The sequence below is a fragment of the Halichoeres trimaculatus genome, unplaced genomic scaffold (genome assembly GCF_033239565.1).
Source record: "Halichoeres trimaculatus isolate MK-OKI-2021-1 unplaced genomic scaffold, fHalTri1.1 fHalTri1_scaffold_7, whole genome shotgun sequence".
NCBI lineage: Eukaryota > Metazoa > Chordata > Actinopteri > Labriformes > Labridae > Halichoeres > Halichoeres trimaculatus.
This window is the reverse complement of record NW_027437185.1, coordinates 27,619,774-27,642,179: the sequence shown is the minus strand read 5'-3', so window position 1 is coordinate 27,642,179 and position 22,406 is coordinate 27,619,774. Positions and strand designations below refer to the sequence as shown.

Sequence of the window (22,406 nt, the reverse complement as noted above, 5' to 3'; positions counted from 1 at the left end):
CAGGGAACTCAACACTTGCATGTCCTTCCATAAGGGGCCAACTTTCAGACTTTAAAAGTGTTGTATGAGACTTTCAAGCTGTCCTAGCTCTGGAAAGCATCTAAATTCTCCTCCCCCCACTGACACCGGTTACCAGAGTTACTTTAAATAACCAGATGACTCTGTTTGAACTCGGTTAGATAATCTGCATCACCAGAGTGAGATAAATAAACCAAAGGTGTAATTTTCTAAAAGGCATTCATCGACAGAAAGAAAAGACAAGACATCACAGAGCAGGCAGATAAAGACTCCGCAGAGTTTAATTCTTCCCCAGTTCCACATAAAACAAATATAAAAAAGTAGAGCGCTCTCTTGATTCAGAATTAATCAGCAACAACCTAAAAACTTCCTCCTCTGTCCGTATCAGCACTGTTTAAAAAGACCCATTCATAAGAACACGAGTAGGTTGGAAACTAAATGAAAACAAATCACTACGGCAAATTTTTCAAACAGACTGAAGGTTAAATTCCTATTCTGAAAATGTCCTCAGTTGCTGTTGCACAGAAACACTTTGAATGGCACCGAAACACAAAAAAGGAAATTAAAAAAAAAAAAAACAGTAAATGAGATTCTTGATGCAAGAGCTGGTGGTTTCTAATGTGTAAGATTAGCACAGGTACTGTGAGAGCATGAGTACACATTTCACTTCATCCAATTAGGTGTGTGTATATGCATGTGTGTGTATGTGTTTAAGTGTGTGTTTCTCAGAGCTGCAGTGCACAGAACTGCTGGTAGACAGCCAGGATGTGGTGGTCAAGCTCTGCAGTGAACAGCAGGTTCTCCAGGGTTCCCATGTACTGCTGGATGGTCACATGATGCTGCAGGAAGAGGAGAAACATGATGTCATTCAGAGAATACACACTATTTACAACTGTAGTGTGACTGACTGAGTGTGTGTGTGTGTGTGTGTGTGTATTTACCATGAGGAAGATCTGCTGCAGCCTCTCAATACAGTTTTTGTACCAGGGCGTGCTGATGTCGACGCTGCCCGTCTCACAGCGAACCAGGTGCTCCGTCAGCAGCATGATGAAACGCTGCAGGAAAGGAAACAATTAAAGCCGAGCAAACACTTCTTCAAAGCTGCTTTTAGCAGGCTGTGCATGCAACAACATCTCTCAGTCACAAAACAAATCAGCCAAGTTTGTCTGATTTTCTTCTTTGTCAAAGCCACAGTCTCCCCACTTGAGGTTTGCTCAACTGCTGAAGGAAACTTTTTCAAACTTAAAACCCCTGCTGTCAAAGACTGAGACCTCTCCAATCTCCCTTCAGTACCTGAAAGATAACAAGGAAGAGGTTCTTCTGCTCGCTCTGAGCCGACTCCACCTTCTCCTGTAGCCTCTCAATCTGCTCCTCAAGCTGACCCTCCTCATCCTCGCTGTTCTTGTCCATGTCCTCATCATCACCACTATCTCTCTGCTGAGGAAGACAGAAAAACATTTCACTTGTATTCTTCAACACTGATTGATGCAAATAGGTGACGTAGCACAGTGGACATACTCACCCTTTTATGCTGCTGTTTCTCCAGTTTGTCTTTGGCCTCCTCGAGCTCCTTCTGGATCTTCTGGACATGTTTGTTCATTTTTCGGATGGTGGAGTGAAGGATCTCCCAGATGAAAAGTCTGAGCAGGAAAGAACGTTATATTTAACAGAAGCAGATGGAGATAAAAAAAGAGCTCTCAATGCAACAAAACGATAACCTTGTCAGAAAATGTGCAGGAATTATTTTTACAATTACGCTCGTGAAAACTTCAAATTAATTTCTTCAATGAAGTAAATACCTGCCCATTTATTTCGGCTTTTGAAAGGCAGGTAACACAAGAAGAGAGTATAAGGTTGACGTGCACCCAGGCTGACTAGAACTCTATACATCTCTATGCATAGGGTGCACATCTACCACTTGAGCTTCTGCCCATATTTAATTTATTTACATATTTAGTTTGGATTTATTTAATACCTGACATCTCACCTGGTAAACTCATGAGCCATGTCCTGAGAGAAGAGCCAGTTAGCAACAGCAGCACAATCTACGACCTGCGTCCGAATCATTTTGTCCACCAACACAGAGAGCATCTGTAAGACATTCATATTCATGTTAAGCCAGACAAACTCAAAGATAAAAAACTCAAACTTTTCACATAAGGAACATGTAAATTGAAATCATTTACGTAATGTATCTCTCTGTGTTGTTAGTACCTGTGGGTGATTCCTCCACACTTCGTAAACCACCTTCAGGATGTGAAGTTTGCCCTCATCGCTGTCTGCCAGGGTCTTCAGGATTTCATGAAACCTGGCGGGGTTAGATTGAGGTGAGGCAAACACGTTTGGTTTCATCAGGTACCAAGCTTTTGTGGTCCAGAGTGCAGAAGCAGATACTTTATATAGTTTCACTTGGTCAGTAATTGGTTTGACAGAGCTTGTCTAAAACTTAAAACAAAACTTTTGTTTCCTATGTATTTTTGTGGTTTTCTTATAACTTCCGGATATTATTAAGCTAGGTTTGTGCCATAACATATCTTTTCAAAGGGACACCTAGGAAATCAGTAACTGATCAAACTTGCAAACTAGATTTAAAAACGAGAAAACATTCGACTGGTCAGGTACTACAGAAGCTTTCAGCAAGCCTGGGTTTAAAAGAATTCAAAAAGGGTTTTAGGTAGATATGGCACATTTCATGCACAAAAGCAGCCACCCACCCTGAAGGATTAAAAAGGCTCATGCAAAGAGAATGTAAATACTAAAATGAAAAATAAATAGTATTTAAAAATAAATACTAAAAGTGCATAAAACTTGTAGAGAAACTAAGTTTGAGGTAATGTAATTCTATACTTTAGATTTCTCCAGGCAAAGGGTGAAGAAAGCTTAAAACTTTCAATCCCAGATTTCACTTTTTAGGTATATTCTTCAAGAGTTTGAAAACTCCTGAAGTGAAAGAAAAGGGTTCTTCTCACGCCGGGCAAACTTACTTGCCGAGGGCACTGAACGAGTGGCTGAAGGATTTTGCTGCCAGATTGAGCAGAGTCTGCAGGAACACGTCGATCTTCAGGGGGTTGAAACTCTCACCCTCGTCTGAGGAGAGAGAACAAGAGAGGAATATAAAGAGGAAGAAAATACTGGGAACATGTTGAAATGGTATTTAACCAAAGAACGAGACAGTCTGATAACAGCTTAATGTCAGAATCATTAGAATGCAGAAGACGGCAGATTTCAGGTTGTGCCGTCCACCCACTGGGAACAGAAACAAGAGGCAGTGCCTTCAACACATTGACATATACAAAAAGGTTGCTCAAGGTGATCTCTGAAAAACTCATCCTTTATCAAGCATCTTTTTTTATATAAAATAAAATTTAAGATTTTTTTTGTTTTGTTTTTTTTTTGAAGCGGTGAGATTCAGAAGAACATCTTATTTTGCCATCAATACTTTGAAAGTTATTGTTCTGGCATGATCACACAACACAGAACCTTAAAGAGAAATCAAATGAATCAAACCATCGTCGTCTTCTTGGTTGGGGTTGGGCACTTCTTTAAGGATGGTCAGAATCTCTTCAGTGGATGCTCGGTTCTTGATGGCGTTTGAGACGGTGACTGATGCTGGAAAGCCTGGTAATGCAGCTGTGAGGCAGAAGAGATTTAGTCCATGTATTCATCCCTGAACCTTAACATTTAAATTCAGGCTTATTTGACCCTTACTGTTGTGCAATTAAAAAAGCACACACTAAAAAATCTAACACATTCTTACCAGAAGTTTCTTCATTATATTTGAAGATGAACTGAGGTTCAACTGGGATAAGTGCTGAGAATGTTGGAGGAACGATGTCGACTATCCTCTGGTGATATGAAAGTCTGCCAGGTGAGGAGGAAACAGATGTGTTTAAGTTTGAGGGAAAGTTTCAACACTCAAGAAAAATAACATAATATGATGAGTGGGAAAAATATCAGTCATGCTCAGTTTCTTCATAGAGCAGAGGATTGTATACCAGAAAAAGTTGAGAAATACAAAAAAATCAACTGAACAAAGCATAAAGTTAGAATTTGAAAATCCCAAATAAATGAACTTTATGAAACAATCAAGATTTCTACAGTTAGTGCTCTGATAATGAGTCAAAGCAACCTTCTCCAAACTTTTTGAATAATTAAGTTTCATTTTTGGACGTTTAGGTGTCTTCTGCTACCATATCACTAAGGGATGAGATATTATACTTTTCTCCCGATGTGATTCTTTTACCATTTTGGGGGTGCCGATTCAATTTAAAATGCGATTCTTTTATAGTTCCAAATTAGATTGCTTTTTTAACACCAGACCATGAGAAAAAGCTGAATGATGATGTTGTCTACTGACTGTATTATGAGTCATATTTTCAGAAGTTAGTTTTTAAGATTTTTTCAGGGAATCTGACATCTCAGTTTTGTTACAACCCAGCTTACAAACAAATACTAAAATGAAGGACTTAGGATGCGGTCACACTGGCCATCCAAAACGTGCCGTGCTTGAGCACGATTGCCCCCCTGCTGTGCCCCAGCTGGAGAGTACGGCCGGCGGTCACACTACCCCAATATGAACCAGAATTTAGCGGGTATCACACACGCGCACAGCCCGCCTACGCCAACATGAAGCATTTGTTTACATGAAGCGCGATCTCATCAGAGTCAGCACAATGAGACACAGAGAGCACTGCTACAACTTTAGAGACTTTTGGGCTTATGGTAAGTCGTTTTGGCCCGACACAGCCCTCTAACACCCCTGCTTTGTTTAAAATGACTGTGTAGAGATGCGCTCGCGGTGATTATACGTAATGGATCGCACGCGCTGTCCGCGTGCTTGTGCTCGTGCATGAAGTAAACCGTGCCGAAGCCCACCTCTTCGAAGCGTGCCGAAGCACGGAAGGGAATCGTGCTTGAGCACGGCACAGTTGCGGTCACACTGGCCTTTCCAAACGTGCTTTAGGGCTGAAGCGTGCTCAGGCACGGCACGATTGGCCAGTGTGACCGCGTCCTTAGATTTGAAAAAAAAAAGAAGCAGCAATTTTTGAATAAAAATCTTGTTGAAAAAAAATCAGATACTTTGATACATTAATTTTTTATTTCTACCACCGGTAATATCACCTCAGTTGCAATACTCCCTAAACTGAAGGAAATGCCATAAATGAAAGGACTGAGTGCTAAATGTGTAGAAAACATAGATGATGCTTTGATACCTCATGCACTTCTCAAGAACCTCTTTGACAAACTTGGGTTTTGGTTTGTCCAGATCAACTGTCAGGCAGTCAGACCTGTTAAAAACAAAACAGTCATATTGTGATTTGCACATCTTTTATCTGCTCAACACAGGTGCAAAAGACTACCATAAAATAACTTTTCTGGCTTCTAAAGCATCACTCACCAGTCATCCCAGCTCCATCGAAACTGGAAGTTGCTCAGGTGGTGAGAAAACCAGTTGATTAGTCTGGAAATTTAAAAAAAATCAAAAACATACGAAAATTAACACTATGATTTAAGTTTTTTTTTTTAATTCAGTGATCCATTTGATGTAAAAGGTGGAGCTGTGCTAGTCACCTGTCTATGCAGGTGGTGTTCATGGTGTCCAGTCTCATGTAAAGCATCTCTGTGGCTTGAGCCAACTGTTAGTTAGCTGTTAAGGCAAAGTCATGATCAACAATAGCCTTTAACCCCAATTAAATCTTTAAAGTTTTTGTTTACTTTGTTTTCCAATCTTTTCAAATCATTGTCCCCAGAGCTTCTCAGTTACGTTTATCAAAACAACAATTCTAACTTTCATGAAACAGAGAGTAGAATTGCAACATGGGAGAAAAGATGTGTGAATGTTAAATAACTGTGTGGTCTCGGGCAATCAAGGATACAACTTGTGGCAATGATCCTGGCTGCAGTTTGCAGAGTTCAATGAGCAGCGTGGTGTACATGACGTCAATGTGAGGCGGACACGGCAGCTGGAACAGTTCTCCAAAGATGACCTGAGGAGAAAGAGAGACACAGGTTATGATTCAGTTTTTCAACATTTCCATGAATACTTCTCAGAAACTAGTTTTTATATGATCATACCTCCACGATGTGATAGTTCAGTGGAATCTTATTTTTCCCTGGATAGCTCAGTAATTGGGCAGCGCTGAGGAGTGACGAGAGGAAAGGTTAAAACAATTCTGTTCAACATGCTCCTTTAAATATGACAAATTAAAACTGAATTAATCTTTTTACCCACCATGTTTTCCTCTCTTTCCAGTGAGTTTTAATGATGCAGTGCAAATTTTCCTCAATGACATATCTCTCCACAGAATGGCTGCCAGGCATAACTGGACCCTGAAGGATGTAGAATGTTATCAACTTTGCACAAGAGAACATAAATGGAGCCTTCACTAGAATCACAACTTCTTTGAAGCTACCTCAGGTGCATCAGTGTAGTCAAACATACGGAAGACAACCCGGGGCATAGGGTACTGGGCATCAGGCATGTGGCCTGGTGGAGTGAAAGGCGGCAGGTTGTGCTGCAGAGCCTCACAGAGCACGCTGTCAAAAGCAATGTATGGACGAAGGATGTGTCGCTCCTGCCAGCGGTCCTTCTTCAGCTTCTGGATCTGAGCCCAGAGGCAGTCCAGGTACTGAGTGATGGACAGAAAGGGACAAAAGTTACCACACAGGGTCCTTGTTGAGTATATGATTCACCTGAGTTATACTTGTAACAACAAAGGAGTTCTCCTTCCATCTCTCACCTCTTCCTGTGGATGAGGCTTCTCTGCAGTCCACACCTGCAGCATGGGGACATGTGTCTTTACTCGGCCCCTTGGAATTAAAACGAAAATCAACATAAATAAAGATCCCAGTCATAAACACGTAATTATTCCTTAGAGGTGATTTAAGAGTAAGAATGAAGAAAAAAACATGGTTTTGATCGTACTTGAGGTAGCCTTCGATCTGGCTGAGAAGTCGGTCCATCTCCACGTCCTTCTTCTCATAAAGTTCCTTACCAACCCATGGAAGACAAGACAGAACCACGTACACAAACCAGTCTGACCTAACCTAGGGGGAAAAACAAGACTGTGTCATGCATCAAATAATCCTTTATCAAACTTGAACAGCACCCTTTTTGTATTTGGGTGTTTTTGTCATCAACCGCAAAGATAACGTATCACTGGTGCTTCTTTTATGATTTCTAAGGATGCCAGGTGGTAGGCAGGTTCAAGGAGGTGCAGTTAAATACTGTTGTTGAATTTTTATCTTTTAATCAAAGCACATTTTCCCTGCACCTTCACCCTTTTACATACCTGAGGTACATCTTCCTCCTGTGTAACACTGACAAAATTTTCAAACATGGCCACCATTGAGGGAGCAGCTATCACATGGCAGTTGACCAGGTCCGACAGAAAACGCACCTACAGAAAAAAGGCAGACAAGGTTAAAAGAATAATGATATGATTCATTTTAGTCAGTCATTAAAAGGTCCACGCACCAAGTAAACAGCTTCATTGTACAAGTTGTTCTTCAGTGTCTCCTTGAGTTGTCGAATCATGGCCTCCACAAACTCGCCCCCAAAGTTGTAGTTCCTGGCATTCAGTAGGCCGACTAAAGTCGTATACACGGTCAGCTTCTCAGGCAGGAGGCGGGCGCTGGAGAGAAAAAAAAAAGTCAAACCGACTACACAAACACAGATCATATCAAGTGTAAAGAATGAGTAGGTCTGAACTTACACAGCACATAAAATGCGCAGGATTTTGTTTTTGTAGTTTGGAAGGTCAGCTTCCAACACGCCTGCTAGGCCCTCCAAGTTGCTCTCCAGAGATGATGTACTCTGTAACAAGATGATGCACTTTAGTATGTGCTAGATTTGAAAAGGCAAGTTGTGTAAAAGCAGTTACCATAGTGAGACATATCTGGTATGTTTACCTTCTCCCCAACACGACATATCAGTGACTCCAACCGGTCTTCAATTTCTATTGGCTCTGATGTTCTCCTTCTTTTGTGCGCCTGACCTCCTGAAAGGATGAGTTATCAACATAATCAGAAGTGAGTGGAATGATAAACATATAAGAGTTACTTCACCAGATGTACACATTAAGATCTTACCTGGCCTAAAGATTGTGTGTTATATCGGTTATCTATGAAACGTGATATTTCCATTACATTAGGGAAATGTTTGCAAATATTAGGGAAGCATTGATGACAAGCCGGGTGGTCCCTCCACTCTTTGCAGCTGGGGGTGTGACTTCTACGTTTTCCAATAAGAAGCTTTTCTGGATTTTTTTAAATCTTTTATATGGCGTCCTCTTTGCAAGGTGCAGCTTTAAGCAACATACATGAATGCAGCAGCAAACTGCGTTCACAAATAAATTGTAACACTAGCTACTTTTCATTCACCGGTCGGCTGTTTTCAATGATTTCTGGCGTTCGTATGCTATCAACATCAATACAATTAATTTCAAATGATTTATACTTTTTGCTTTTTTGGATAAATACTAAAATTTTAAGTACCGGCCTTGTGAAATGATCATTCAATCAGCATGCGTGAATTAACGTTACCATAACACGCTAACGGTCGCTAGCCTCCACCCGTTAGCCCAGCGGCTGATTTACATACTTAAAGTCTACTCACCGTCGTTTTCGTCACTGTGTCGTCTCCTAGACATTTTGAGTCGTTATAATTGCAGGTTTACTTGATAAGAAAGTTACTACAAAGCAAAAATGGGTAACTCGGTTGAGTTAAGCCTTGTCGCGAAAAGCTAGTGCAAGAGAAATAATAGCGTCCGATTCAAGTGAAGCACATCCGGGTTACGCGGGGGTTAACCGGAAATCGCGTCGTCTAATTTCTGCTGCACGTTTGGCGACTGCTGGATGTATCCACAGAGCATACTTTAGGCTATATATTTAATACTTATCAACTTCCAATCAGTCAGTGATGTCGTACTTCAACTCAATTAGACGTCAAATTAAAAAGAGATTAAATTAGATGTGTATTAAGACCGATTGTGAAGTTGATAAGAACATGGAACTAAATGACACCCCATACTTTGAGTTTCTGGACGTAGCGCTTGACACTGCGAAACCGAATGGACTCAGGCAAGAAAGGCAACTTTCTGCATCACAAAGAAGATATTACAGCTTCTGTAGGAGGAAGGTAGGTGACAACTCTCAAAATCTGACTGATAAAGAGACACATATGGCTTTGGTGGTTTGTGATCAGGTACCAACATGAGCAAGCTTTGGAGGGTCATATCATACCAAATGAAAAAGAGAAATTGCCTCCTATCACTTTCCAAAACCGTAGAATTCCCAGTCATACCCTGTGAAAGCCACTGTTATTAGTTAAGTGTAGCATCTTGATTGAATATTTTGAAAGAAATCCCACAGTAATACTGGTCACATCATCTGTTTGTTTGTTTTTTTCCACAAGAGAGCCATTGTACATTTATTTTCTGTTGCAAAATCAGTGTTTCTTTTGGGGAAACATTATAGGATATAATCATTATAGGGATATAATCAATTGACACACATTATGATCAGGTGGTTATAATTTATCAAAGGGTCATAGTTGAGTTTAAGGTGTTGCAAGGATGTAAATAACCACACTGTGCTTAAATTTCCCCTTACCTTTAAATAAATTAAACTATATTGGTTCTCATACAGTTATTCAATGTAAAACAAAAGAACATCTACATTGGATTTTTCAGCTCTTTACTAAAAGACAAAATTCTCCATGAAATATTAGACAAGAAGGAGCAACAACACATCTGTGTTGTTACTTCCCTTCAAACGCATCTGATTAAAAAATATGTTTTGCCATCTCTTCTCCGCAGTCATTTGCCGCCTTTGTGGCATCAAAGCAGGACGGCAACCCAGAGGAAGGAAACCCATTTTGGTGCTGCTGTGGTGAGACCTTCAGTGAACAGTCTGCCATTCACAAGCATGTCGCCAGGACTCATGATGCTGAAATCCAGCAGCTCGCACAGGCTACATATGAGCATTTATTGAAGCAGCTTGAAGAAGAGGAAGCTGAAACACATCACACACGCAAGTGTGAGACTAAAACTGTGGACATCTCTGCATGGATACCTGAAACTGATCACATCTCTGAAGAACGACTTAAAAAGTACAGCTCAAATTTATTTTTTCAGGTTCAGTTTCCTCTTTAACATGTATGTATTGTCATAGATGGAAACCCAGATTAAGTCCCTAATTGTTGTTTTGTTTATTTTTTACTGAGGGGGCCAGGGAAGGTTCTTCTTTATTATCACTACTGCCAAGTGGAAGATCCACATGTCATCTGTGCTTGGCAAAAAGCTTTATGTGAGAAACTTCATTTAACTGGCAAGGTGAACAAATCTATCTACTGTGGATGCAAGATGTTTGTCATGAAAAAGATTTTAAAACATGCTATTATGAATCTGAAAAGAAATGTTTGTTGAATTATTGAAAATACTACATTGTGTCTTCTCCAGGTGAGAGTGGCAACTGAAGGCATCAATGGAACAGTTGGCGGCACTAACACGGCCACGGACCTCTATGTCAAAGCCATGTGTTCACACCATGTTTTCAAAATGAAGGAAGAGGATTTTAAGGTCAGGTCTGATCAGTTATTTAAGTCATGATGTTTTGTGATTCAGTCATAAATTTGAAGCCTAAGTTTTCAGGGAAAACACTTACAGCACCAAACATTTGTTAAAATGACTATGTTGTCATGCTTGTGCATTGTGAGATTTAATTTAATTTCTCTGTACGTTTGTGTGTTCAGACAAGTGATGGTGGTGCAGAGTGTTTTACAGACCTAAGGGTGGGAGTTTATAAGGAAATTGTCCCAATGGGAGTGGATCCTGACGTTGTCTCTTACAAACGGGCAGGTATGAACTTTAAAAAAAAAAAAGAGAAACATAAAAATTTATTATTTACCCTCAGTAGTATTGTAAATAATGACTGGCATTAAAAAGTGTTCATAAGTTCCTTCAGAGCCAGTGAAGTTTGTACCATAGTTGTTTAAACTCTGTCAAACCTCTTAGGGGTTCATTTGGAGCCAGAGGAATTTCATAAAGAAGTGAAGGCTCTTTTGTCCAAAGGGAACTTGAACAATGACACCATACTCCTGGACTGCCGCAACTTTTACGAGAGTAAAATTGTAAGTAACTTATGGCATATTAAGTAAGTAACTTAACTGTGCTGTGCGTCAACACCACCTGTTGAATGTTGAATTCCAATTATAAAAACACAAGATTTATATTTTGTGAGATTTTTCAGATATCCAACAAAATTACGCAGAGTTTTACCTTCAGTAGGGAAAGCTGATTTTTTTCTTTGCAGTTCTCAAAACATAACAGCAATAAAACAGCTTTAGTTGTCATTCTAAACACGAGTGTTTTCACTTCAGGGACAGTTTCAACAATGTCTGGCCCCTGATATCCGTAAATTCAGCTACTTCCCAGACTACGTGGACCAGAACCTCGAGCTGTTCAGAGACAAGAAGGTTCTGATGTACTGCACAGGAGGGATTCGCTGTGAACGTGGCTCTGCCTATCTTCGCTCAAAAGTAAACTGACATGACAATTTTTATATTAAAGTGTCTGAAAGTATCTCATATTTAGCTGTTTCTCCACAAGAGGGAACTGTTCAGTCATTTTCTGCTTTGACTTCAGACATATTGCTAATCAGGAAAAAAAAAAGGAAAAACAATCAGTTTGTGCTGTGAAAATGTTTGTCTGACCTGCCCATAGGATGTGTGTAAGGAGGTGTACCAACTAAAAGGTGGAATCCACAAATATCTGGAGCAGTTTCCAGACGGTTTTTACCGTGGGAAACTTTTTGTGTTTGACGAAAGATACGCCATTTCCTCCAACAATGACATCATCTCAGGTTCGAATGTTCACAAAACTAATTTTCAGCATGTTAAATCATATTTAGCAACCAATGACATTTTATAAAAACATTAATACATCCTAACACCAACTAGTTGTTGAGATCAGTGAATCAAACAAATGAAAAACTGTGTTTGTGTATAGACTGCAGATACTGTGGCTCTCCCTGGGACCAGTACAAGCTCTGCTCCACCCAGTTCTGCTGCCAGCTGGTTCTGTCCTGTCCCAGCTGCAGAGGGGCGGGACACACTGCCTGCTGCCCCACCTGCCAAACCAAAGGAGGGACTCAGAGCGAGGAATCCACCACTCTTCAGGATCATAAAGAAGAGTGTGAGTGCACAGGTGGACGCCCCAGAATCCCTCAGGATGTATAACAACAAGGTGGACATGATTGCACTTCACTGCAAAATGTAAAGAAAAAGGAAGATATTTCTCTGAATGTACAAACATGATCGACTCAGGGTTTCCTGTAATTTTTTTTTTTTTTTTTCATTTTTTTTTTTTTTACCAGATTTACTGTGTCTGACAGTTTGGTTCCAAGTACTGTCATATCTAAGTATCATGTAACATTAGAATGAAAGAATTGGCAACCGCGACACCAAGATTTTCAGGTTAAAATGTTATTTTAAAAACATTTTCAAGTTTTTGGGAGAACTGTTGCAACCAAACCCAGAACAGGTGGAAAAATGCTTTATGTGTTTTAAGTACAATCTACAATTTCATTATAACATTTATGTCGTTGTTGTATGGAAACAACTGTCAGTTTTTAACATGTAAAATTTTATACTTTTAAGAATTCATAGAGTTGGATTGATTATTATTAATCCATCTTGACTGTCAGCATAAAGATTCTGTGTCTGAACTGCTGCTAGAAGTCCCTTAATTTATTTATGAGAAAAGCATTCCCCACATTTAACCACCAGAGGTCACCAGAGCTGCTTTTTAAAATGACTAGACCACTTCTTGCAGCTAACAAACTTTCTTCAGGTGTAGATTTAAACATTACTCAGGAAGTTTTGGTTAGTGTCTCCCGTACAAACCTCAGAACAGCCCAATCAGCTGACGGTCTGAGGTATAGAGATACATTAGGGCATGTGCTGATGCATCTAATGTGTCTGCAGGGTATTTGAGGCTTCATGGTGACTACCATTGTTGGAGATAATCTTGCAATATTCATTGATTAATAATGATAGTTTTGAGCTTTGAAGTGGCACATAAGGTGCTCAAAATGGATTATCTCTTATCTACCCTCACATCTTTAGAAAATACAGCTTGTTTCCTCAGGATAACATGATGATGTTTCCATTAATTTGGAGTCTCTAGAATGGCTGCAGCTACCCCCTTTTCATTAACTTTCAATCAGACTCTGTTTCTGGGTCATGAAAACACTGGAAACTGGAAACAAACTAAGTCTGTCTGATCAGCTTTTTCTTGGCCTATGGTGCCAGTGAGGCCGGAGACGTTTGGGCATGAACACACCACACCCGAGGCTGCTCCTGCTCATTTCCTCTTTGGCCTTCTCCGCTCAAGCTGGACCAGGCTGTTCCTGTTTGGATTCCTGCAGGATTGGGTCAGACTGACCAGGGAAGATTTCGTTTTTTTAAGAGTTGCCATAGCGGTGACACATTCTTTCCTCTTCCCTCTGCAAACAGGCCGGAGAGGTGAAGACGATTTATATGGAGGGCATGAAAGTCTCAGAGTGACATGATGGAGCAAATTTCTTTTAATACAGTTTTAAAAGAGTTTCTCATCAACATGATGCACTGCTTCAGTGCTAGTCGGCACTGTCTCTGGAAAAAGACAGTTTTCAACATCTGCTTCTGTCATGCGCATGTTGAAGCTTATTTCTCCATTTCTAATACCAAAATTATTTTTCCTCTATTAGTCATTTTAATAAACCCATATCAAAGGATTCTTTGAGAAATGGCAAAGAAGTGCAAACTGTGATGCTTATATTTCCCTTTTCTTACAGGTGTTCATTGTTCAGGGTCAGCCTCTAAGCTTTGTATGTTTCACATTTCATTCATCACAGAGCTTCGATTCATGTCATGACTTGACACACATGATGGACAACATGGTGGTACCTATATCTCATCATCAAGGAGTGATGAGGTAGGAAAGAGGAAGAGATAACAATCACACCTGGGGTACCTTCTGTCAGATCAGGAGATGACCCAGATGTGCCTTGACTGTTGTTCACTATGACATATAATTGGGTTGTTTTTCAGAGCGAAAAGGTTTAAAACCCTCTGCCAGATCAGGTTATGATGGTGCTTATAACACAAGAATAACCTCAGCATGCCCTTTTAACTAACAGTGTAAAAAAAGGAAAAGGGATTATTTTATACTTTTTTAAACTGCCTGTTGTTAGATGAGCTTAATTGGGGATGTTTACCTGCCGTGAATTAATGTTTGATCTAGAAGCAGGCCAGTCTGCTACAGAGTTTACAACTTCTGTTTTTACTCTCTCAGCAGAAGAGACCAATGCTATTTGATACTCTTTGCTGTGCTATTGGACACGCTGAGGTTGTCTGAGTTGTCATGACCCTGAGGCATGCTTTGATTTCCCCTCATACACCCCATGGTATAGAATATACACTAAATACTTCATGTATGACTTCAGATCTTTGTATAGCTCGGCCAAGTTGAAAGTATGGCTGCAGGGGCAGTTCTGACCTCAGACAGGCGAATGAGGAATGGGATAGGTGAGGAATGTTTGGTGCCTCTTTCTGCAGACAGTTCCCACCGACGCTCACTGGCTGCTCATGCTTGTGTCAGTACGTCAGAAGGATATTCAGTCAGTTTCTCACAGTGAATCATTTCAGCAGTGTGAGTGCTGCAGGGGGTTGTTTTTCTGTCTTTTCCTCTCGTCTGGGTTCTCAAGTGTTTGCTAAGGTGTTTTGTCACCAGAGACGGCTGGTTCATGGTCTCGCTGAGTCTCTGGCTCCTGAATAGAACTCAATCAAAGGATTTAGTTGTTAGTGGAGCCATGAGGGGTGTGCATCTCTGGAGACAATCAAAGCTGTTTGAACCTTGACTTGAATCTGATATGTTACTGTTACTATGTCACTGAAACTAATCATGCAGTAAATTATGTGTGCATTTACATTTTCTGTCAAGTACACAAACAAATCCCAAGTTATTTAGTAACAGCTCAAAAACTATTTGAACTGTGCATTGGCTACTTGTATAAAGTTGAGGGCTCTGTACATTTTGCAGAAACTCAAGAACTCTTACGCATGAAATGTTTAAATGAACGTATTTAGCTAAACTAGGTCAGAATGCAAGATAAAAATACCTGGAGCTTTAAGTGTTTGCTGATCAAAAAAGTCTGAATATAAAAAAAAAAAAACTGACAAAATCCAGATCCTGACCTAAAAAAATCCAGACATATTTACTACATATTGCCCCCTAATGGAGAACATTTCTCTTGAGAAGAAGCAGAGTTTGTTGGTGTTTACGCAGCACTTATCATCTGGTAACAAGAGACAATCAAATGATTGCTACATAAGTCTGTAATGATGACGCCACCTAATACCTTTTTTTTCTACCAGAATCACCTATATAAATAATCACACATAAAGCATTCATATCTTACTAACACATTTGATAAATATACAATCTCTCTTTGAAAAAGTTTGGACACCCTCGCATTAAAATCAGTAACCAATCTGCAGTTGTTTCTTCTACTTCTGAAACTTAACAGCTCATCTCTAGAGAGATAAAAAGTCAGTCACATTCACTGCTGGAGCGTTTTGCAGCCAAAAAGTCCCATTCCTCTCCCTCTCCAGCATTCTTACTATAAATACTTGTGACTTGGAAAAGAGCTTTTCGAAAATTGGTAGCTAATGATTTTCACTTGGATCATGCTCCCTGTCATTTTGGTTTGAGATGAAAGCTTCATGTGCCAGATAGTTTAGAGAGGTGGACATCACGTGCTCCCAAGACTCAGCCAAGCAGAGCTGAAACTTTCTCTGTGAGGAGTTATAAAAAGCTTTTCCTTTTCTGCTGAGCTGTTCAGATACTTTAACTCTAAACTAAGAAACACAGAGTTATCAGTAATACTTCCAGCACTGAGTCTGTTTTAATCTAATTAATTTTGGTTCCTGAACTGAAATCGTTAAAAATAACAGCAACACCATAACTTCCCAAGCATGTAATGCCTAAAATTGTTCAACTAAACCTCCTGAATAGTCCCATTCAGAGTCTGCTGTGAGCTCCACACCCCTCTCATCACGGGATTTCTAAATATAGAATGTGACATATTCAGCCCACAGCGCTGTGATTGCTCCGTATATCTGTGGGAGCAGATGTTTCAGATGCCAGGCCATGGGGGTCCCTCACACGTTTTTTTAGAGCGTGCACCCATCCCTCTAATCCACCACCACAACTGTCTCAGAGTTCATGGACATGTTCTTCTCTAACCCCTGGCTGGTATGATACTCTGTTACTTTTTATGCGTTTGTGAAAATGTTTCTTATTCATTAATCTTCAGGGTTCATGTGGGAACAGAAATTTTTGTGCAGCAAACTGAATTTGATCAATCTGCAAAGGAAGCTGTTTCCTGTGACCTGGATGTTTGGTCCAAAATCATCAATATTAACAACTATGATAATGTATTCTGGTTACATGCCACAGTCCAATAATTTATATCTGCAGATGGCAGGAGCCTCTACACTCTGCTTCCCAATATACCCGTCCTTGAATACAGTCAAAGATTAACCTGCCATCTGCACGAAGGGAAGCTGGCCGGCACGGTAATGCTCGAAGCTATTATACTATCACTGCCTCGCATCAAATCTCACCCCACATTATGAATGAACCCTCAGACTGCTTGGAATCAGATTTCCCTATGTTTAACCCGTCTCCAATTCAGACCTTGAGGTCAAGTTGATCCAGGATTCATCGCGTTCTTGAACTTTTTCTTGGTCATGGCTTTATTGAGATGGAGGGTCCTTGCATTGCCTCTGGCTATTTCATTCCTTACCTGAAAGATACTTTAGCTGAAAGATATTTTAGATTGAATGAAGTCTGGTTTCTGTGCAGCAAATAAACTCAACATTCATTCAGTAAAACTCACATGACCAAAAAAGTACTTCCAAGTAGTCCTTTTTTTTATTTGCTACATTCTGAGTAGACAGATTAAAAAGCTCAAGCTTTTTCAAGATCAGCTTTATCAGCTGCAACTTGTTCTCAATGCAGATAAAACTAAACTCATATTTACAGCAGTGAAAACAGCATCACTTTGGAACATTAGCTGTGTTTCAACCAGAGGTGTCCAAGAGTTAGTTCTTTCAACAGGTAGCCTCCTTAACCCTAGGTCTAAATCTAACCCTAACCCAACCCCTACCCTCAACCTAACCCTTCCCAACCATGCCTAAACCTAACCCGAATTTTAGGTCTAAACCTAAGCCTAAACCTAACCTTCTCCATCCCATGCCTAAACCTAACCCTAACCCTAGGTCTAAATCTAACCCTGACCCAACCCCTACCCTAAACCTAACCCTCCCCAACCAAGCCTAAATCTAACCCCCCCAAACCCCAGGTCTAAACCTAACCCTAACCTTAGTTCACCTTAACGTAACCCTAAGCCGAACCCTAAGTCTAATCCTAGTACAACTCACACCGGATCACCATTCGCTCCAGGTATACCAACCCAAAGCTTGCACCTTGCTCTCCACCGGACCTGACCCTCACACCCATGCCTTGCTCTCCACGGGGTCCCGGGGAGCCCAAACTTAAGCCCCCCTCCACGGACTAAACCAATCAGCTCATCTGGAAAAACCTTGCGCCCCTGGTAGGAAGACGCGGGTTTTTGATAACCAATTAGAAATAGGTTTTCACATTCCTGGACAAAGCTCGAAGCCAGCTACCGGCCCGAACTGACTTGGCTCAAAGCCCCCCTGGAGGCCCTCACGCACCGCCGAGCCCGCACCGGCCTCTACAAACCCAGATTGAAGTCAGCCACAGACCCTGACCCTGACCAAAACACTACCCTTACCCAAACCTACAAAGCAGAACCCCCTCAGGATTAGTGGACAAGAGAGTCATGAACGAGGGGCGCCGGCCAGTGCATTTCCTTTGATTCCCCATTCAACCACCCAGTTGTCGGACAAAGTGGGGGGAATCATCGAGACAGTTTCCCCTAACCTAACCCCTTAACCCAACCTATTTAGTTTAAGGTCAGGATTAGAGTTAGGGTCAGCATAAGTGTTAGGATTAAAATTAAGAGTTAGTATTGCATTGAATTACAGTTAATCTTGAACCTAACCCAGAACTGTAACTGTAACCCTTGCTGTAACCGTAACATTTAGTTTAGGGTTAGGGTTATTGTAAAGTGGGTTCAGGATTGGGGTTATTGTAAAGAAGAGTTAGGATTTATGTTAAGTTCAGCATTAAACAACATCCATACTGAATGAATCCAGACAAGTGCTGTCAGCTTAAGGATGAAGTGCTTAAGCTGACAGCACTTGTTCCCCCTCCTGTTCCTGGTGGGTCCAGTTTTCAAAATGCAGATCTGACCACCTGGGCTTTGGAATTTTGGGGATAAAAGCCCAGCCCCAGTGAGGCTCTACCTCTGTCATTCCACCAGGACACACCTCAGTAGCGTCTGGCACACCTTTAATCTTGGTTTTATCCAGTGAATACATCTCTTATATGTTGTTAATTTTACATCAGACAATAAACCATCATGATTTTGCCATTGATTTATTTGGGCAGGGGGGCAATGTTGTAGGACTTCAGGCACAGTGGAACAATGGATTGGAACAGGGACCGGTTGAAGATTCTAGTGAACACTCCAGCCAGCTGGTCAGCGCAGTCCCTCAGTACCCGTCCAGAGACACCATCAGGTCCGGCCGCCTTCCATAGGTTGACCCCCCCTGCAGTGTGCACCTCATGTCGTGCTTCTCCAGTGTGAGGCTGGAGTTGCTCTGGACCGCAGGGTGTGGTGTAGCTGCCTCCGGAGATCAATCAATCAATCAATCAATCAATCAATCAATCAATCAATCAATCAATCAATCAATTTATCAATTTATCAGTCTTTATTTGTATAGCGCCAAATCATAACAAACGTCATCTCAAGACACTTTACAAAAACATTTACAGGTCTAGACCCAAATAAAATTTTATTAGCAGAAACCCAAAATCAAGACAAGATAAGGAGTTTTATCTTATCTTAATCCACCATGAGTACAGGACTTTGCAACATTTAGCAAGTTACAATGGCAAGGAAAAACTTCCCTTTAACGGGCAGAAACCTCGGACAGAACCAGACTCATGTTAGACAGACATCTGCCTCGACTGTGTTGGGGTTAGAGAGAAACAGATAGAGGAGAGAGTAGGAGAGAGAAGTATAGAGAGAAGGGGGGGGTAAGGGGTGCTTAGCCGTGTAAGCACTCCGGCCCTGCAGCCCCGCTTCTGCGTTCTCTCTCCGCCTACATTGCCTCTCCGCCAGCATGGTGATCCACGAGGACACAGGAGTTCTTGCTATGTCCGTTGGGATGTTGTGTGAGTAAAAAAAATCAGCAGTGACACTCTGTGTGACCTCCTGTCCAATCCAGAGCAGTTCCTGATAGTCATATCTGGTTTTAAGATCGTCCATAAATCTGTTTTCAACAAGCAGCTTTTGTTAGCGCCGCCATATCATGCAGAACCTATTAAGAATTGGAGAAAGACAACATGGCTATAGCCTGTCGTCATTCCCCAATATTGAAGAATTTTCCTTACAAAAGGCCAGAAACAGCTTACGGCGGCTCCAGGATTGCCAACCTAGAAAACATTCAATGCCGAATAAACAACATCCATATCTAGTGAATCCAGACAAGTGCTGTCAGCGTTAGCAGCAGGTGGAGTATATGATGCAGCATAAAATTGCTGAGTCCAGTAATAGTGCTTGGAGCTCCTTATGCTTGCTTGCTGACAATGCTAATGGTAAAAATCATCTCTGTACAGACTTTCACAAGTTAAATGGTGTAACAAATCCTGACTGTTACCCTCTTCCTAGAATGGAAGACTGTGTGGATCATATTGGAGGTGTCAGGTTTGTGACAAAGTTGGACTTGCTGAAAAGTTATGAACAGGTCCCTTTGAATGAACAGACAAAAGAGATCTCTGCATTTGTTACACCAGATCACTTTCTGCAGTAAATAGACATGGCTTTTGGAATGTGTAATGCACCAGCCACCTTTCAGGAGTTGATTATTGTTGTTCTGTCTGGTGTTTCATCTCGTGAAGCATATCTAGTTGATTTGGTTGTCTGTCCTGAGTCATGGTTAAAGCCTGTGGAACATTTGTGTGCAGTGTTTTGTCACTTGAAGCGGGCAGGTTTGACATTGAACCAGTCCAAATGTGAGTTTGGGCAGGCCATGGTGCCATACTTTGGTATGGCACCAAAGGTAGGCTTGATTTGGCCCAAAGCATGCCAGTTGGCATTTGAGCTGACAATTTTTTTTGTGAATGCACCTATTCTTGTTATGCCCAGGTTTGATAAGCCCTTTAGGTTGGCAGTGGACATGAGCGACACTGGTGTTGGTGCTGTTTATCTTCAAGAAGGTTTGACCAGGTTGAGCATCCAGTTTCTTATTTTTCTCAGAAACTTGTTGTTTACCAAAATGGGTTCTCAATCATTGAGAAGGAGGTGCTGGCACTTCTTGTGGCCCTTGAGCACTTTAAAGTCTATGTCAATGCTGCTATTGTTCCTGGTTGGTCCAGTTTTCAAGATGCAGATCTGAGCACCTTGGCTTGGCATTTTGGGGATAAAAGGCCCAACCCCAGTGAGGCACTACCTCCGTCATTTCACCAGGATGCACCTCAGCAGCTTCTTGCAAACCTTTTATCTAGGTTTTCTCAAGAAAAATCACCTCTTATGCTCTGTAAGTTCATTGTTGGAGAAATGAACCATCATGATTTGCTATTGACTTAGTTGTCCGTTGCCTATTTGTCATGACCGTCTGTCATTCTGAAAGGACATATCTGATCCAGTGAAATCATCTCATATGTGTTTTTAGTTAAATGTTGGACAAAAAGCCCATCATGATTTTGCCATGAACTTATGTGTCTGTTGCCTATTTGTCATGACCAATGAGCCAGGCCATGACAATTTCCTGAAACACAACTTTGTTCACAACAAAACATTTTTCAAAAAAAAAAAAAAAAAAAAAAAAACTTACCTGAAAAGATATCTGAAAAAGAAATCTAGAAATGAAAAAATTACAGGAAAACTACAATTGACAACATCCAAATCTTACCAGATTGCATCTGAAAAAAAAAGAAAAAAAACATATCCTGAAAATGATTCAGAAACTCAAAGCAGAAAACCAAACAAACTCTCTTTGTACCCTCTCTCTGGCCATGTCCTGTCGTCCTCAAACGCTTGTAGCAAAGCAGGGCTATAAACAATTTTCTGATTTGGGTTTTTCTCAACCTTTGTTGAGTTTCCTTGCTCAAAAAGAAATCCTTCCATGAACAACTCTCTGCCTGATAAGCAGCAGGAAATGTGTCAGCTTCCCTTCTCCAGGCAAAGATCCCACTTCTTTTGCAGACTTTTTCAAAAAATCCTGAAATGTTGATTCCTCATTCCTGGCTGCACCATGTTGTCCTCAAACTCTTGCAGAATAACGCAGAAAAACTATTTTCTCAATCTTTTGGTCTGGTTGTCTCTTGTTACAATGTTCTGTTCCTCTGGTGCATCACAATAAATTCAACTAGTCAAGCAACAATTGTTTTGGAGAACAACAAATTTAGACAAATAATCTATTCAGAATTGGAGAAAGACAACATGGCTATAGCCTGTTTTCATTTCCCAATTCTAAATAATTTTCCTCACAAAAAGGCCAAAAACAGGCAAAGAATGAGTACTCGGGGGCTGTGATCCTCTGGCCCTAAAGTGGCTGCAATAAAAATCAACCAGGACTCTGCTGAAAAATTGTTGCCTTGACCCAAAATCCCAGTCCAAAACCATTGTCTATGAACACAATTTGTTGCTGCATCCAGGTTAAAACTGCATCATGCAAAAGTTCCTCTTTCAGATATTAATATATTCTCTGGGCCCCAGTGCATTAAGAAGTGTCATCCTGGAAAACATTCACTGCTGATTTTACAGCATCTATTTGGAGTGAATCCAGACAAGTGCTGTCAGTGTCAGCAGCTGGTGGAGTATATGATGCAGCATAATATTGCTGAGCCCAGGACTAGTGCTTGGAGCTCCCTATGCTTGCTTGCTGACATTGCTAATGGTAAAAATTGTATCTTGCAGACTTTTGCAAGTTAGATGGTGTGACAAAACCTGACTGTTACCCTCTTCCCAGGATGGAAGACTCTGTGGATCACATTGGAGGGTTCAGGTTCTTGACAAAGATGGACTTCTTGTGTCCATTGTTCAGTTTCATGAAGGATATCCAGTTGATTTGGTTGTCTGTCCAGTGTCATGGTTAAAGCCTGTGGAACATTTCCGTGCAGTGTGTTGTCACTTGAAGGAGGCAGGTTTGACACTGAACTAGTCCAAAGGTGAGTACGGGAAGGTCA

The 22,406-nt window shown here is 40.9% G+C and overlaps 2 protein-coding genes across 3 annotated transcripts; one reads left to right on the top strand and one right to left on the bottom strand.

Moving 5' to 3' along the window:
- Positions 1-284: 284 nt before the first annotated feature.
- Positions 285-8,822, bottom strand: ncbp1 (nuclear cap binding protein subunit 1). 2 transcript variants are annotated; one of them, XM_074674313.1, is made up of 23 exons: positions 8,636-8,822; positions 7,930-8,018; positions 7,734-7,834; positions 7,496-7,652; positions 7,311-7,418; positions 6,944-7,065; positions 6,759-6,828; positions 6,432-6,647; positions 6,251-6,348; positions 6,094-6,157; positions 5,895-6,005; positions 5,590-5,654; positions 5,417-5,479; positions 5,232-5,306; positions 3,776-3,879; positions 3,526-3,648; positions 3,003-3,105; positions 2,233-2,326; positions 2,006-2,109; positions 1,541-1,658; positions 1,312-1,452; positions 960-1,073; positions 285-857 (listed from the first exon to the last, which is right to left on the bottom strand). In XM_074674313.1, the coding sequence occupies exons 1-23, from the start codon at positions 8,667-8,669 to the stop codon at positions 744-746; spliced, it is 2,388 nt and encodes a 795-aa protein (XP_074530414.1). In that variant the 5' UTR covers positions 8,670-8,822; the 3' UTR covers positions 285-743. The 2 variants fall into 2 exon arrangements, with proteins under 2 accessions (XP_074530414.1, XP_074530413.1); XM_074674312.1 differs by having other exon boundaries at positions 1,312-1,455; positions 8,636-8,819.
- A 111-nt stretch (positions 8,823-8,933) lies between these two features.
- Positions 8,934-13,639, top strand: tstd2 (thiosulfate sulfurtransferase like domain containing 2). The gene is made up of 9 exons (XM_074674314.1): positions 8,934-9,157; positions 9,837-10,129; positions 10,244-10,352; positions 10,479-10,598; positions 10,772-10,877; positions 11,034-11,149; positions 11,399-11,557; positions 11,742-11,880; positions 12,027-13,639. Exons 1-9 carry the CDS (start codon positions 8,990-8,992, stop codon positions 12,254-12,256), a joined length of 1,440 nt encoding a protein of 479 aa, XP_074530415.1. The 5' UTR covers positions 8,934-8,989; the 3' UTR covers positions 12,257-13,639.
- Positions 13,640-22,406: the final 8,767 nt, after the last annotated feature.

Excerpts from the sequence above, each read along its gene's own strand:
- tstd2 (XM_074674314.1), top strand. The coding sequence starts at position 8,990 with ATGTGTATTAAGACCGATTGTGAAGTTGATAAGAACATGGAACTAAAT. Across the intron at positions 9,158-9,836 it reads ACAGCTTCTGTAGGAGGAAG|TCATTTGCCGCCTTTGTGGC; the intron begins GTAGGTGACAAC and ends TCTTCTCCGCAG. Across the intron at positions 10,878-11,033 it reads TGTCTCTTACAAACGGGCAG|GGGTTCATTTGGAGCCAGAG; the intron begins GTATGAACTTTA and ends CAAACCTCTTAG.
- ncbp1 (XM_074674312.1), bottom strand. The coding sequence starts at position 8,669 with ATGTCTAGGAGACGACACAGTGACGAAAACGACG. Across the intron at positions 7,835-7,929 it reads TATGTCGTGTTGGGGAGAAG|AGTACATCATCTCTGGAGAG; the intron begins GTAAACATACCA and ends ATCTTGTTACAG. Across the intron at positions 7,066-7,310 it reads AGGAGGAAGATGTACCTCAG|GTTAGGTCAGACTGGTTTGT; the intron begins GTATGTAAAAGG and ends TTTTCCCCCTAG.